This window comes from Syngnathoides biaculeatus, chromosome 12 (genome assembly GCF_019802595.1).
Source record: "Syngnathoides biaculeatus isolate LvHL_M chromosome 12, ASM1980259v1, whole genome shotgun sequence".
In the NCBI taxonomy this organism is placed as follows: Eukaryota; Metazoa; Chordata; class Actinopteri; order Syngnathiformes; family Syngnathidae; genus Syngnathoides; species Syngnathoides biaculeatus.
The window spans coordinates 7,983,288-7,997,466 of NC_084651.1; the positions used below are offsets into that span (position 1 = coordinate 7,983,288).

Genomic DNA, 14,179 nt, shown 5'->3' on the forward strand with positions numbered 1-14,179 from the left:
GACGAGCGTTGCCGAAAGATGCTGGCGGCCGGTCTCGATCACAGCCTCGCCCCGCGTCAAGCCGTACCACCCCCGCCCCCCCTCCCAAATTTTCTCAACGGATTTACAGAATTCCGCGAATCCACAGAAAATTCTCAGCCCTGGTACCCCGATTGTTTGTGATTCCGAGTCGTTCTGCGTTTCCCAGCCACGCAACAAACCGTTTCGCCCAAAAGCCACTTAAAAAAGGCCCAAAACTGACAGCGGCTAACGCAAATCAACGCCAGGATTGGAAAATCTAGTTGGGAACGCGGCCCCCGTACGCCATGTGAACCGCTGCAATTCAAATGGAATACTTGAAATGCTTTGTAGATTGACATCAAAGTTTCACCCATTGTACATTCAAAGGAATCGTTCCACCAGTCATTTTGGATCTCTCATCTTCTAAAATTGTACATTAACACGAGCCCGGTGAAAAGCATTATTGAGGAATGACCGAGCCGGGAGCTGGCGGCAACATCTGCAGAAGGAAATCAAAAACAGATTAAGTGACTTCGATTCCAGGAAGGTGGCTGCCTGCTTCTGCTGCTTTCACATTTAAAAAAAAAAAAAAGGCCTTCTGCCCTTGACAGCCGCGTTTGCTTTTATTTTGAAGTTGTCAGGAAATGTAAAGCGACTTTTCCTTGGATCAGGTTGGTTTCGAACAGCGGGACTCGTTGGAAATGATATGTGGAGTAATGTTACATGGGGGGAGGGGAGGAGGGGCTCAGAGAGCTGTGCGGGGCGCGTGGGATGATGGGAAAAGGACAAATGACCACAGATTGGCTATGAAAATAAGGCAGCGTATCAATGAAGACTTAAAAAGAAAAATCTGGATAAGTGTTTAATGTACTGTAACTTGCCAAGATGGTTTTTTGGGGTTAATTTAGAAGTACAGCAGGAGGTTTTTTTTCTCCCCGCACATGTGAAAGGTTAAGAGAACAGAGGAAGCAAAAGAAAGGCAAGGACTGTGGCGTGTTCTCCCCCCCCCCCCCCCCAAGACACGCACTTCCTGTCCAATGCTCTTACTCAGCACCCGAGAGGAAGAGAAGGATGAAGCCTCAAAAGAAGGACTTTTGCTATGACATGACAACAAAATAAAAGATGCCGAGACCTCTGGAGCCGCACAGCCACCTCTTTAACTATTGTCTGAGAAAGCTGCTGGAGTTTGCAGTTTCTGTGCCGCCACACAAGCCAACTTCATGTTGTTCAAAATTCTTCACTTAGTTCAATTGCAGCTTTTTCTAGCCTTTAACGTGCACGGCTATGAACCAGACTTTCGTTTACAAGCGTGTGACACTCACGGGGTTCAGAGCGGGGATCGGCACGCCGGCCTGTTAGTCCACCGACACGTATGTGCATCAATTATTCGTGAATGACATTTTAAAACATTCACCCAAAACATTTTCGATAGCATTTGTCATCATTCTGGTTGCAGGTCTGCTGGGAGGGTGGGGGTGGGGTGGGGGGGGCACATCATAGCTATGACTTCCCTCTTTATGAGTGTGAACCTAAATAAAAGAATTATCACATATAATTAATGACACAGGTGGAAGCTGGTAAAGCGTTGGCCTCACAGTTCTGAGGACCCGGGTTTGATCCCGGCCCCGCCTGTGTGGAGTTGGCATGTTTTCTCTGGGCACTCCGGTTTCCTCCCCCATTCCAAACACATGCGACATTAATTGGAGACTCTAAATTGCCCCTAGGTGTGATTGAGTGTGGCTGTTTGTCTCGATGTCCCCTGCAATTGGCTGGCAACTAGTTCCGGGTGTACCCCACCTCCTGTCCGTCGACAGCTGGGATAGGCTTCAGCACTTGGCGTGACCCTCGTGAGGATAAGTGGCAAAGAAAATGGATGGATGATTTAATCTTCTACTTCTTCTTTTCCTTTCGGCTTGTCCTGTTAGGGGTCGCCACAGCTTGTCATCTTTTTCCATCTAAGCCTATCTTGTGCATCTTCCTATCTAACACCCGCAGTCTTCATGTCTTCCCTCACAAAGTCCATCAAGCTTTTCTTTCGTCTTCCTCTCGCTCTTTCACCAGGCAGCTCCATCCTCTGCACCCTTCCACCAACATACTCACTCATTCGCCTCAGGACATGTCCAAACCGTCAAAGTCTAATCTCTCTAACCTCGTCTCCAAAACATCCAACTTTGGATGTTCCTCTACACTTCCTCTGTTAATAACGCGAGAAATTGATGTATTTAGTACAAGAAGCCCAGGGTACATATTTTTCAATTATTACATTTCTTTTCAAAATAGGGTTGGTCACAAAAAATGCTTGCAATATGTTAATGTTATGACTATAAAACAATTAGCAATTCTCATTTGCTTTCATGTGCCAGATAAATTGATGTGGCGGGGCAGATATGGCCCCTGTGCCACCAGTTTGACAACGCTGGTATATAGAGAAGAAACTATCTACACTAATATTCACACCTTTTAGTTTAGTACCTAAACACAGGAAGGTTGGGGAAAAAAAAAGTTACACCAGTAAATACTGGAACGGATGCTGTACACATTCCATTTATCGCATTTATTGGGCTTTTTGACAAAAATAGAAATGGAAGGAACCATGCAAGATTTGGTTTACACGGTTCCTGCCGTACAAGGTTTGGAAGTGACCAACGATGCGAAATGAACTCGTTAGCACGGTGGCGTAAGACTAAAACTGGCCCAGGACTTCACGGGGGTCCAGAAGAAAATTGCATTTTGGGGCTCTCTAGCTCTGCTAATAAAATTGATTAATGATCACTACGATAAACTACAAGAGAGGACCACTATCACTATATTTTTACTTGACCATTTTGTACTCTATTGATAGCCAACAAGGTATTTTCATATAAATATTTATCCGTAGAGCAGCACGGTGGTTCAGCTGGAAAGCGTTAGCCTGACAGTTCTGATGTCCCGGGTTCGATCCCGGCCCCACCTGTGTGGATGTATGCATGTTCTCCCCGTGTCTGCGTGGGTTTCCTCCCACATCCCAAAAACATGCGACAATTTGAGACGCTAAATTGCCCCTAGGTTTGCTTGTGAGTGCGACTGTTGTCTGTCTCTGTATGCCCTGCGATTGGCTGGCAACCAGTTCAGGGTGTATCCCGCCAACTGCCCGTTGACAGCTGGGATAGGCTCCAGGACTCCCCGCGACCCTTGTGAGGATACGCGGCTAAGAAAATGGGTGGATATTTCCTGCAATGATGACAACTGCAACTTTACTACCGACCCAGGTACAAATTTGGGTTGCGTCGCTATCATACGACCAGCCCTCCACCTTCAGCCGAGAGCACCTCGTATTATTTGATGAATTGCATTTTGTTACCGGACGCAGACAAGGCCCGGAGTAAATGTTAATCCTTTCCCACCACAGTGTCTTGTCTCTTAAAAGATAGAGAGAGGGGGAAAAAAAAACAAAAAGGGGTTTTTTCTTGTCCACATAAAGCCATCTTTCAAGCTTTCACGCGGCTGTCAAGCTCCCCAAGCTGTTACAACTTGGGAGTTCTGGTCTGCCGTGCCAAGAAGACAACAGTAAACTTCGATGGCTACCAGGGTGAGATTCTGTTTTTTACTGTTTCCCCCTACAGAAACAAACAAAAAAAAAAAAAAAATCTATTTACCGATTTGACCTGCCAAGACGGTCAGAAAGGGCTCTTCAATTGCCGGCTTCATAGTTTCCACTTTCTCCTGGAGAAAGTGGGCCAGAAGCAGAGACAGCTGCAGCGATTTCAAGTGGCTATGAAGTCACGCCGGCTAATCATCTTTTTAATGCTCGTTTTCATTTTCCAAAAGTCACACAACCCGTGACAACATGCCTGTGCGCCGTCACGAAGTTCCCATTTCCAAATGACGCCTTTTTCTCCCGACTAATTTTAGCTTAATGTTTTGGAAGGCCTCTTTTAGTTTTTTTTTTTTTTTTTTTTTTTTTTTGTTTTTTTTGGTCTAACAGCTCATATAATTGCAGCCTTTGATTCAGTTTCCATATTATATTAAAACATAAAACAAAGAGTGTCAATCCATTTTAGATAGCCGTTGGCGGATTACGGGATGCTGGGAAAATGTGATTAAAGACCAGAAGTATTTACTAAAAATACACGTTGATCCTCCAAAGGATGTTTTGTGTACCAGGCCACAACTGGGATGCAGCTTTGTTGGCAGGGTGCACGTTCGTGACATTTCGGGCCCTTCGGTTGTGGCCCGGATTGAATTTGCAGCGCGGTGGTTACAGTGGGAAAAAAAAAAAAAAAAAAAAGTAACCTAAGTGACCTTTGAGGCAATTGGATTTGTTATATTCTACCTTGAAGCTGATAACATTGTGGTTGCTCCCCTAAAAAAGGAAGTTGGTCTCCCTCTATCGGGTTCCATCATATGCCCGTGCCGGCACAAAGCCTATTTGCCAGTTGAGAAACCATCCTAATAAACTCATCTCACACATTAATAGCCTCCTGGACCCAACCGGTAGCAAGAAAAAGCCCACCAGACAAAGTTGCCTCTTTGCACGTAATGGTCTTACTAGCTTTAAGTCAATGCAATACTACCGTAATTCCTGGCCTATAAACCGCAACTTTTTTCCACACGCTTTCAACCCTGCGGTTTATACGGTGATGCAGCTAATTTGTGCATTTTTTCTAACAGTCGCAAGGGGGCACTCGAGCGGAAAAGGTAAAAGTGAGACTGGTGGGATATATGTGCCGAGGAAGTGAGTTTTACCACTGTTAGCGCTGCGCTAGCGTGTTACTGCCTTCTCTCAGTGATTTTTACCGGTATGTTTTTTTTTAACCAGTCCTCTTAGCGCGGTGCTAACGTTAGCATTAGCACAGCGCTAGCATGACTGAGGAGGCGATAGCGTTAGTGTGGAGGCTCTAGAGTTAAACTCTCCGTGTACCATCTTTCTTTGTAAATATGTGTCAAGCAAGACGCAAGTTTAATGTAACTTCGCGCAATGGGCATGAGTAAAATTAGCTTGAACAGACCCTCATCATGGAAAATGCAAGAAGAAATGCACGTGACGCAGCTTTCAAGTTAAAAGCAATCGAGCTGGCCGATAAAGAAGGAAGCAGAGCTGCTGCACGTATAATTGGAATAAATGAATCGATGGTGAGACGCTGGAAACGGCAGCGGGAAGAACTGGAGCAATGTAAAAACACGAAAAAAAGCTTTCAGAGGTAATAAAAGCAGGTGGCCTGAACCGTATTGCTGCTGTGTTACTTCCGCGTCTCAGTGACTTTTACCAGTATGTTTTTTTTTTTACCCAGCCCTGTTTGTGCTGTGTTACTACCGCATTGCTGCCGTGGCACACACATTGTTTGGAAAGAAAAGCTAAGATATATGATTAAAACTTTGAAAACTTTCTGTGTACCGTCTTTCTTCGTAAATATCTCATGTTTCAATGCGAGCACGTGCGGCTTAGAGACAGGTGCGGTTTATGTATGTACAAAATGTTTTTTTCTTTATAAATGTACTGTGTGAGGCTTATAATCAGGTGCGGCTTATAGTCCAGAAATTACGGTACATGTTAGTTACGAGTGAGGCACAACTGTGAAGTACAGTAGTTGTTGACAACTGGCTGCCTATAGGACTTCTGGGATGTCCCCAAAAGCAATTGCAAAGTTTTAAATAAACACCAGCATGGATGCAGCGGTTTTATCAGTCATAACAAGTCAATGGCAGCAAACATCCGGGACACAACGATCCAGGAAAAGACTTTTCCTGATAAAAACAATGTTGCATTTTTTTTTACACGTCTCTATGAGATTGGCCACTAGTGCACGTGAGAGACACAAGCATCAGTTAAATAACATTCCAAGTTGTTGTTGTTTTGAGTTGAACTACTATCTCACAGTTTGGGGAGTGAATAGAATGTCTGAGTCAAGAGCGTAGATAAGAAATAATGAACATGCCTCATTTTCAAAAGATGAATTGAACTGAAACCAGATTTTATTATTTTGTTAAATGTCCTATTTTGACCACTTGCTTACCTGACAAAGCAACACTTGAAAACAGTTCACCAAAGATATAATTTTGGAAATGATACTGTACATTGATCGTTTAAACTAATAGGAATCTTGTTCACCAGGGGCTAGTTTTGTTTCGTTGCAAATAGTTACAAGTACATTTGAATAAAATACTGTACTGCACTTATCTTGTTGCAAACAAAAATGCGCCCAGCTCAAAAGAATACAAATCGCTGATTCCATTTAAAGATGTGCAACTTACATCTATAACACATCTATAAACTTCATGTAGATTTTATAAATCAACTTGTTAAGCTCTAGAAAACAATTGGAATTTACATCAATTTCCACACCCATCTGGAAAAGTGATGTTCAGGTATGTCTATTCCACCCATCCATCCAACCTATTTTCTGTGTTGCTTATCCCCACAAGGGTCGCGGGGGTGCTTGGATCCCTCCCAGCTATCTTTGTGGCATAAACCGGGGCGCACCCTGAACTGGTTGGCAGCCGATCCCAGGGCACCAACCCATACCACCTATGGGCAATTTGGAGTCTCATATTTTTGGGATGTGAAAGGAAACTAGAGTACCCGGGGAAAACCCAAACAGGCACAGTGAGAACATGCTAACTCCACACAGGCCAGGCCGGGATTTGAACTAAGAACAGCGAGACAGATGCTCTCGCCAGTCACCACCATGCCATGTATGTCTCCTCATTCTGATTTGTTGATTAAAACTACCATGAAAACCCTTCACGTTCATATAAAATCGCATTATTAATCAAAACAACCAATTAAATACTGTATGTTCATGGGTAAATAAAGTGCTACCACGAATAAATAAATCATCTTAGTTATTTTAAATATGTTTCATGGGGTCTTACATGCGTGGAAATTCTGTCAAAAACGACATTGGGTTGTGCAGCGGAGGAAGCATTTTTGTTATGTTTTGTTGTACAATATCGTGATCATTTTATACATGACAATTGTGAATTTCACGCAGTTTCACCTTTCTACCATAAAAAAAGCATATTTACACACTGCTCCAAAAGACAGTTTCAGTTCAGATTTAGTTACTGGTTTCTACAACTATTTTTGCAACATTCGTTTCACTCTATCGGCCGTATTTTATCGACCGCGTGCTGCCGTGACACCTGAATTGCCTCTCTTGGCGCCATTAAAGGATTATCTTATTTCATCCTGGCTCAAACGCTTCCCGAAGAGTCGCCGCCATCGTCGGCCGCTTCACTCTGCTAACAACCAGTTGGGCATTCGGGCCGCCAACTCGTGCAAAAAAATAAATAAATTCGCAGATGGAGAGCTATCATTTGTGCACTGACCGCAGCATAGTTTGACAGTAGCTTGCGACCAAGCGTCGCATGACTATATATTTATATATAAATATTTCTTTTTTTTTCTCCTTAACAAAAGGAGCAAGCCAGTGATCCAGTCACACACAATTAAACCAGGCATAAAAATACCTCAGACCTCTTGTGAAATAACGTCCATACAAACAGAAGGAGTTTCGAACATGTCAAACGGCAGCTCGTCCAATGAAAACACAGCCAGACGCGATGACGGCACGGGCAACATTTTTTGGACAAAATGCTGAATTGAACAGGAAATCGTGTTTTTGGCCCAGTTAAGTACAAAATTAGCAAACAAAAAAACAATGTCATACGATGGAAACGACTGAGTTGGCAAATTTTGTTCTTCCCTCTCCTTTTGTATGTGTTGCTGCTCCACGTTGCTTAAAGCTCCACTGTCATGCCTATGAACATTCTAAAATAGATATTGTAATGAAAAATACATACTGTATAACATTACTCACACCAATGTCTATATGAAAAAATAAATATGAGTGGAGAGCGCGTCATCCATGGGCAAAGATGCGGAAGTGTCATTCGACATCCAAGTGGTAGCCATATTGGCTGCAATATCATCAGCAGATGTTACACCAAGATATTCGCTATTGAAAACACGTAGTGACACACCTGCTATGGGATGCGGACGCTCTTTTCGAAGAAGAGAACATCTCACAATCAAGTGAAGTGACCGGGGCAATATTACCCTTTCTTTTCAAGGCATATTTAGATGATATGTGGATCACTTTTAACTAACAACAGACTCCCAGGCAGTATGTATGAGCCACCCGGGCTGAAGCCATGCTCGGCGGACAAGGCGCCCCCCGAAGCTGTCCGCGGCGCTAACGGGTACATCGACACATTTAGCACCCCTGACTTACGTACATTGATCTTTTGTTACTTTCAGAGAGGATTACTGCCCCCCCCAACTATTGTTTTGGTTTTTTTTTAGTAGCTCCATAGACACCTAGCTGTCATTTGGAACCCACGAAGCTCTCATCCTTTGCACCCGTGCAATCAGTTTCTCACGAAGAACCGGGTCTTTTTGAAAAATATGAAGAATGAATCCATCCTCCCGAGTGTGCGAAAAATATCCAGCAATACAACGAGGCGGCATTTTGGCTAACACAAAGGATCAACGAGCTAGTTTCCAGCAGGTAAAACTAGTATAAACAGATGAGCCAGCCTGAGTGCGCTACTGCTATCGATGTCACTTCCTGCTTATTCTTTAAAACATATCCGTTGCGAGGATTTTCATGGCGGGAATTACAAAAAGCCATATGTCAAAATCATGATCATGGTGAAAAAAATGGATGGGTTCATTCTGGATGCGTTTTTTTCCATTAATAACATATTAAAAATCATGCATTTCATGACAGTGGAGCTTTAAAGGAGCAGTTGTTGTCTACACTATGAGTCTAGATGGCCTTTTGGATTATGCATTAGTATTACGAAAGCAGAGTCGAGTGGTAAATGACAGATATTTGGGTGTTAAAATACATAATATTTGATGATCTGTTTTGTATGGAGTGGTTTTATGGCAAACTGCGACTGGGGGTGACAAATGAACAGCTTGAGGGAAGTTTGGGCTCTTAACTGAAGAACAAGCCCAGAGGAATACTTTAAAAAGCCCCTTTTAATAAATTCAAGTGTGCTTTAATAAATGTATTTGAAGCGTTTGACGTATTGTTTTTAATATATTCTCTTTGTTTCACATTTTTTTTTAAATCCTGGGTGAATTTAAATAAAAAAGGGTTCAGTGTGCTGTATGTGCAAATACTCATGACTGAATTTTCCACAAAGCCAGCGTTCAAGTACTGAGATCAGAATTTTGATATGACCCATTTGTCACCCGTTCACGCGTTTCCATGCATCGCCACGACCGGGGAGACGACTTAAAAGTGGAGTTGGAGCTTAGTCACGAAAAGACGCCTCGGACTGCCTGCTGAGTAATGAGCGGCAGAACGCGAGCAGACATTCTGCATTATTCTCGGCGGGAGGATGAGGTCAGGGGTTAAAGAGGCTTCACGGTTTAGATAATCGTGGCCTCCCGAGCCGGACTAATAAATGAAGCGGAGGGGAGCGGTGGACAAAAGGACGGGGCGCCCAATCTGCGCTCCATCCCGGCCGGAGCGACACCTCGGCCGCTGACACATCGAGAAACCGGGAACATCCGAATTATCAACGTCCTTTTACGCGCCGTGAGAAAACGCGACGCATACGCGCAAGCGTGACGTGGCGTGTGGTATGTCCGGGACGCTTGGATTTTGGGCCCCTCGAGCCAAGTTGTTTTCCTGGAAGAGTTTGAGATGACATGGAGCTTTGAGGAATGTTCATGAGCAAGCGCAGCAGCGCCAGACGTGGGCGACGGACGACACGTGTGCCGAGACGTAAACATCAGCGGATGTGGGGCATCTCTCACACCCACATTCAATACTTGAAAAGCTATTAAAAAAAAAAAAAAGAGTTATTTTTTTTTTTTTTTAAATAATTGTAAATTATAAGTCGAAAGGCGTAGCTCTCAATTTATGAGCTGATCTACGTTCCTACCCTCACTTATGGGCACGAGCTGTGGGTCGTGACCGAAAGAACAAGATTCCGGATACAAATGAGTTTCCTCCGCAGGGTGTCTGGGCTCTCCCTTAGGGAAGCTCGGGAAGGGCTCAGTGTCGAGCCACTACTTCTCCGCAGGAGCCAGATGAGGTGGCTGGGGCATCTGATTTGGATGCCTCCCGGACGCCTCCCTGGTGAGGTGTTCCGGGCACGTCCCACCGGAAAGAGACCCCGAGGACGACCCAGGACACGCCGGAGAGACTGCTTGGGAATGCCTCAGGATACCTCCAGAAGAGCTGGAAGAAGTGGCTGGGGAAAAGGAAGTCTGCATATCCCTGCCGAAGCTACTTCCCCCTGACCCGACCCAGAAAAGTGGTAGATAATGGATGGAATTGTAAATGTATTTGACCACACACACACACACTCACACACACACACAAAAAAACCAATAGCGTTAAATGTACAGAAAATACTGTATGGATTGAACATGTAAATGCGTGCCCCTTTAAGAGGCGGGGCTTGTGGGAGGCCACGTTACATCACAAGTCCGCGTGTGAGTGTCTGGTTGTAAGCTGTGGCTGACAGCAGTTGCAGTGGGCTCGACACAGTTTGATCAGCTGTTCAGTGAACGGGTGCAAAGCGCAATGAAGGCTGCGGTTCTACATTCGACATGCGACCGCGTTGAAGTGAATATTCTGTTCAAAAAAAAAAAAAAAAAAATCACTTCAAGAAAAGTGATACAGCTGGTGCGCAAATAATGTCAAGGAAGGCTGTACAGTCTTGACATAATTTTTAACATAATTTTCGTTAACTTTCACTTTCAAGTCACAATAACAGTCACTTGGTCAGTCCAGATTGGTTTATCCTTATTTTTTTGTTCTGCGTTTTGAGTCTTGAGGTCTATATCGTGACAAAAAAATGTTAAAATTAAGCATTGTTTTCGAAAACGCAATCCAGGTCACAACCTCACGTACACAGACAAAAAAATAATAAGAAGAAATTCTACCTCCACCTATGTAATCCTTATTCTTCGATTTACCCATGCGACGGGCGGGCTGTGGATTTGGTACCCGAGACCTTCAGTGGGGATTTACTCAACTTCATCCACCTTTTAATACCACCGCTATGACGTCACGTTTATAGAAACCATTACGACGAGAAAACATGGCAATAAAAGAGCACGCAACAGTGCCGCACATCTGGAGCAGTTCAGAATCTACATTTAACAAACAGTGACCCGAAAATAAAATAAAATAAAAATACATATAAGCACCACAGATGCTGATCATTGAATGTATGTTGAACGTTATGAAGAGATGATCCCATGACAATCAAAACAAATCACGGGTGTGCTTGAAAACGACTAAAACGGGTCCGAAATGACTGCAGAGCAACTTTTTAAAATATAAATTAAACAAAGGCCCATTGAGAGACGCTCCGCAAAAGTGACAAAAATTATCAAATTTTTTCCCCCTCGTTTTGTTTTAAATACCTAGTAACATGAATTCCAGCTTCTTTCGGTCCACTCGAAACCGCTCCTCGGTCCACTCCGGGTCCGGCAGCTGGTGGGGTCCGCTCAGGTCCTCCTCGGAGCCCGGCAAAGGGGAGTCTGTGCTGCGCTCGCTGTTGGAGCCCTGGTCCGACTGCTGCTGCTGCAAGTATCCGCTTAAAGCGTCGCACTGGGCGGCCATGGCGGCGCTACTCGTCGGCGGTGGCGGTGCTGGAGGAGTCGGAAAAAGTTGCCGAGTTGTGTCGCACCGCGTGTTCGGTCGCTCGGGAGCTGGGCCTCGCGAAATCTTCACGAACCGTCATTTCCCCCCATTTGAGCGCCGATTTTGGGGGGACTAAAAATAGGCGGACTCCGATCCCTCTGCAGGCTGTTCAGAAGTGCAACGCCGAAGAACTCTTGCAGAAAAGTTTCACATGTCACCCCGCACCAAAACTCCTCCCAGAACCCCCCCCCTTTTTTTTTTGAGAATGTATTCAGCATAAGGTTCATGTACTAGTACACTCTTTGCCCTGACTAAGTAGAACGTCTGTCACTAATAAGTACCCCCCCCACACTATTTTATCCTGCATACTAGGCAATACTACAGGTGTTAACAACTGCTCACTACAAGTGTTACTAGTAAAAGCGATAGATGTACTAGTAGCAAACAGTTGTCAAACAGTGCCGTTCTGTCAAATTAGTCATGTACCTGTATGACATGAAGGCAGAGAGTGTACTAGTACAGGAACTCAGTCACTCCCATTGACTGCTATTGAATTCAAATTTTCCCGTTAACGGTTAGAACAGGCAATTGTTAAAATTATAATCCCAAAAAGTAATTTTCACCCAAGACAGTAGCAGATGACAGAATGCTGATTAGGCCCATCGGCTTCTCACACATTTTGCTATATTTTTCAATATTACCTTTTTTTTACATGTATGAACTATCCTATATGGATCACTTATCTTTGGTAGTTTTTGTTCTTCAGCACCAAAAAGCTCAACTTCTTTTTCTTTCGGCTTGTCCCGCCAGGGGTCACCACAGGATGACATCTTTTTCCATTTAACGCCATCTCGTGCATCTTCCTCTATAACACCCACAGTCCTCATGTCCCCCCTCACAACATCCATCAACCTTTTCTTTGGTCTTCCTCTCGCTCTTTTCCCTGGCAGTTCCATCCTCAGCACCCTTCTACCAATATAGTCGCTCTCTGGTCTCTGGACATGTCCAAACCATCGAAGTCTGCTGTCTCTCACCTTGTCTCCAAAACATCCAACTTTGGCTGTCTCTTAATGAGCTCCTTTCTAATCTTATCCAACCTGTTCACACCAAGCGAGAACCTCAGCATCTTCATTTCTGCCACCTCCAGTTCTGCTTCCTGTTGTTTCTTCGGAGACTCTTCGGTCACATAGAATACCAGAAACCTTCCACCAACTGTTCCACCCCACTTGGACCAGTTTCTTCACTTCCTTACCACTCTTATCATTGCTCTTTATTGTTGACCCCGAGTATTTGAAGTCGTCCACCCTCGCTATCTCTTCACTCTTCCTCCTCCGTTGCTCTCATTCTGTTTTACTTCGCCTAATCTTCACTCCTCTCCTTTCGAGTGAGTACTTCCATCTTTCTAATTGTTCCTCCCCCTGCACATCGCAATGTCATCTGCGAACATCATGGTCCAAGGGGATTCCAGTCTAACCTCATCTGTCAGCCTATCTATTACTACCGCACACAGGAAGGGGCTCAGTGCGGATCCCTGAGGCAGTCCCACCCCCACCTTAAATTCTTCTGACACAACAACGGCACATCTCACCGCTGTTCTGCTGCCCTCATACTACCGGACTTGCGCACGCAGTACCACAGTTCCTCTCTTGGTACTTTGTCATAGGCTTTCTCTAGGTCTTAAAAGGCACAATGTAGCTCCTACTGACCTTCTCTGTACTTTTCCACGAGCATCCTCAAGGCAAATAATGCATCTGTCGTACTCTTTCTCAGCATGAAACCATACCGTTGCTCGCAGATACTTATTTCTGTCCCGAGTCTCGCCTCCACTACTCTTTCCCATAACTTCATTGTGTGGCTCATCATCTTAATTCCTCTGTAGTTTCCACAGCTCTGAACATTAACTTTGGTCTTAAAACAACTATCAACTATCCAGGTCAAAGAGCGTACTAATTGACAAACGTTTACTACTTATGAAATGATAAAATTGAGCTGGTTAATCACTACCACTTCACTAGTAGTACTTGCAGGGCACACGTCAACCAATTCACAATTCTACCTCCTGACTGACGCGGTTGTTTATTCCAACTAGTGTACTGAAAGGAAATCATACAATACAGAGCAGAAAAACTGTTCATTCTAAGAGCCAGTCGTTCCACTGTAGCACTCAAAATGCATTAGTACATTTGATATCAAACATATGGAATAAATACTTAAACTACTTTCCGTATTCTTGTTCAAACAAGCCATACCGCTCATGGTATGTATATGAAATGCCGCAAAAGGTTTCACATGCGCACTCTTGTGTCGAGGCCGTGTATGATCTATCCACGGCGCAACTACTTTATTGGCCTGTAGAGGAAACAATCCACATCCTGTAAGTGGGAAAGAGGAAGCAATACTGGAAAAGTTCAAGCAAAACAAAACATGCCTGCGCCGAGTGAAACGGACCCACCTACCGAGCCCAAGATGCAAACTCGTGCACGCTCCGTGTTGTTGTTTCTGTTAGGAAAACAGCAATGATGCTTATATGATCTTTGCTAAGAGATAAAAAAAGTTAGTTTTCATTTTCAGATCATTTGTCT

General features: G+C 44.2%; 1 protein-coding gene across 2 annotated transcripts in view; it reads right to left on the reverse strand.

The window, feature by feature from the left end:
• The window catches only part of LOC133509879 (protein bicaudal C homolog 1-like), a 78,905-nt gene extending 67,095 nt beyond the window's left edge, over window positions 1–11,810 (reverse strand). The window contains exon 1 of one of the 2 annotated variants that reach the window (XM_061837312.1): window positions 11,378–11,810. In XM_061837312.1, the coding sequence (XP_061693296.1) occupies window positions 11,378–11,576 (199 nt within the window). In that variant the 5' untranslated portion in view covers window positions 11,577–11,810. The remainder of the gene's footprint in view (window positions 1–11,377) is intronic. The other variant, XM_061837313.1, reaches the window with a different exon arrangement.
• Window positions 11,811–14,179: the final 2,369 nt, after the last annotated feature.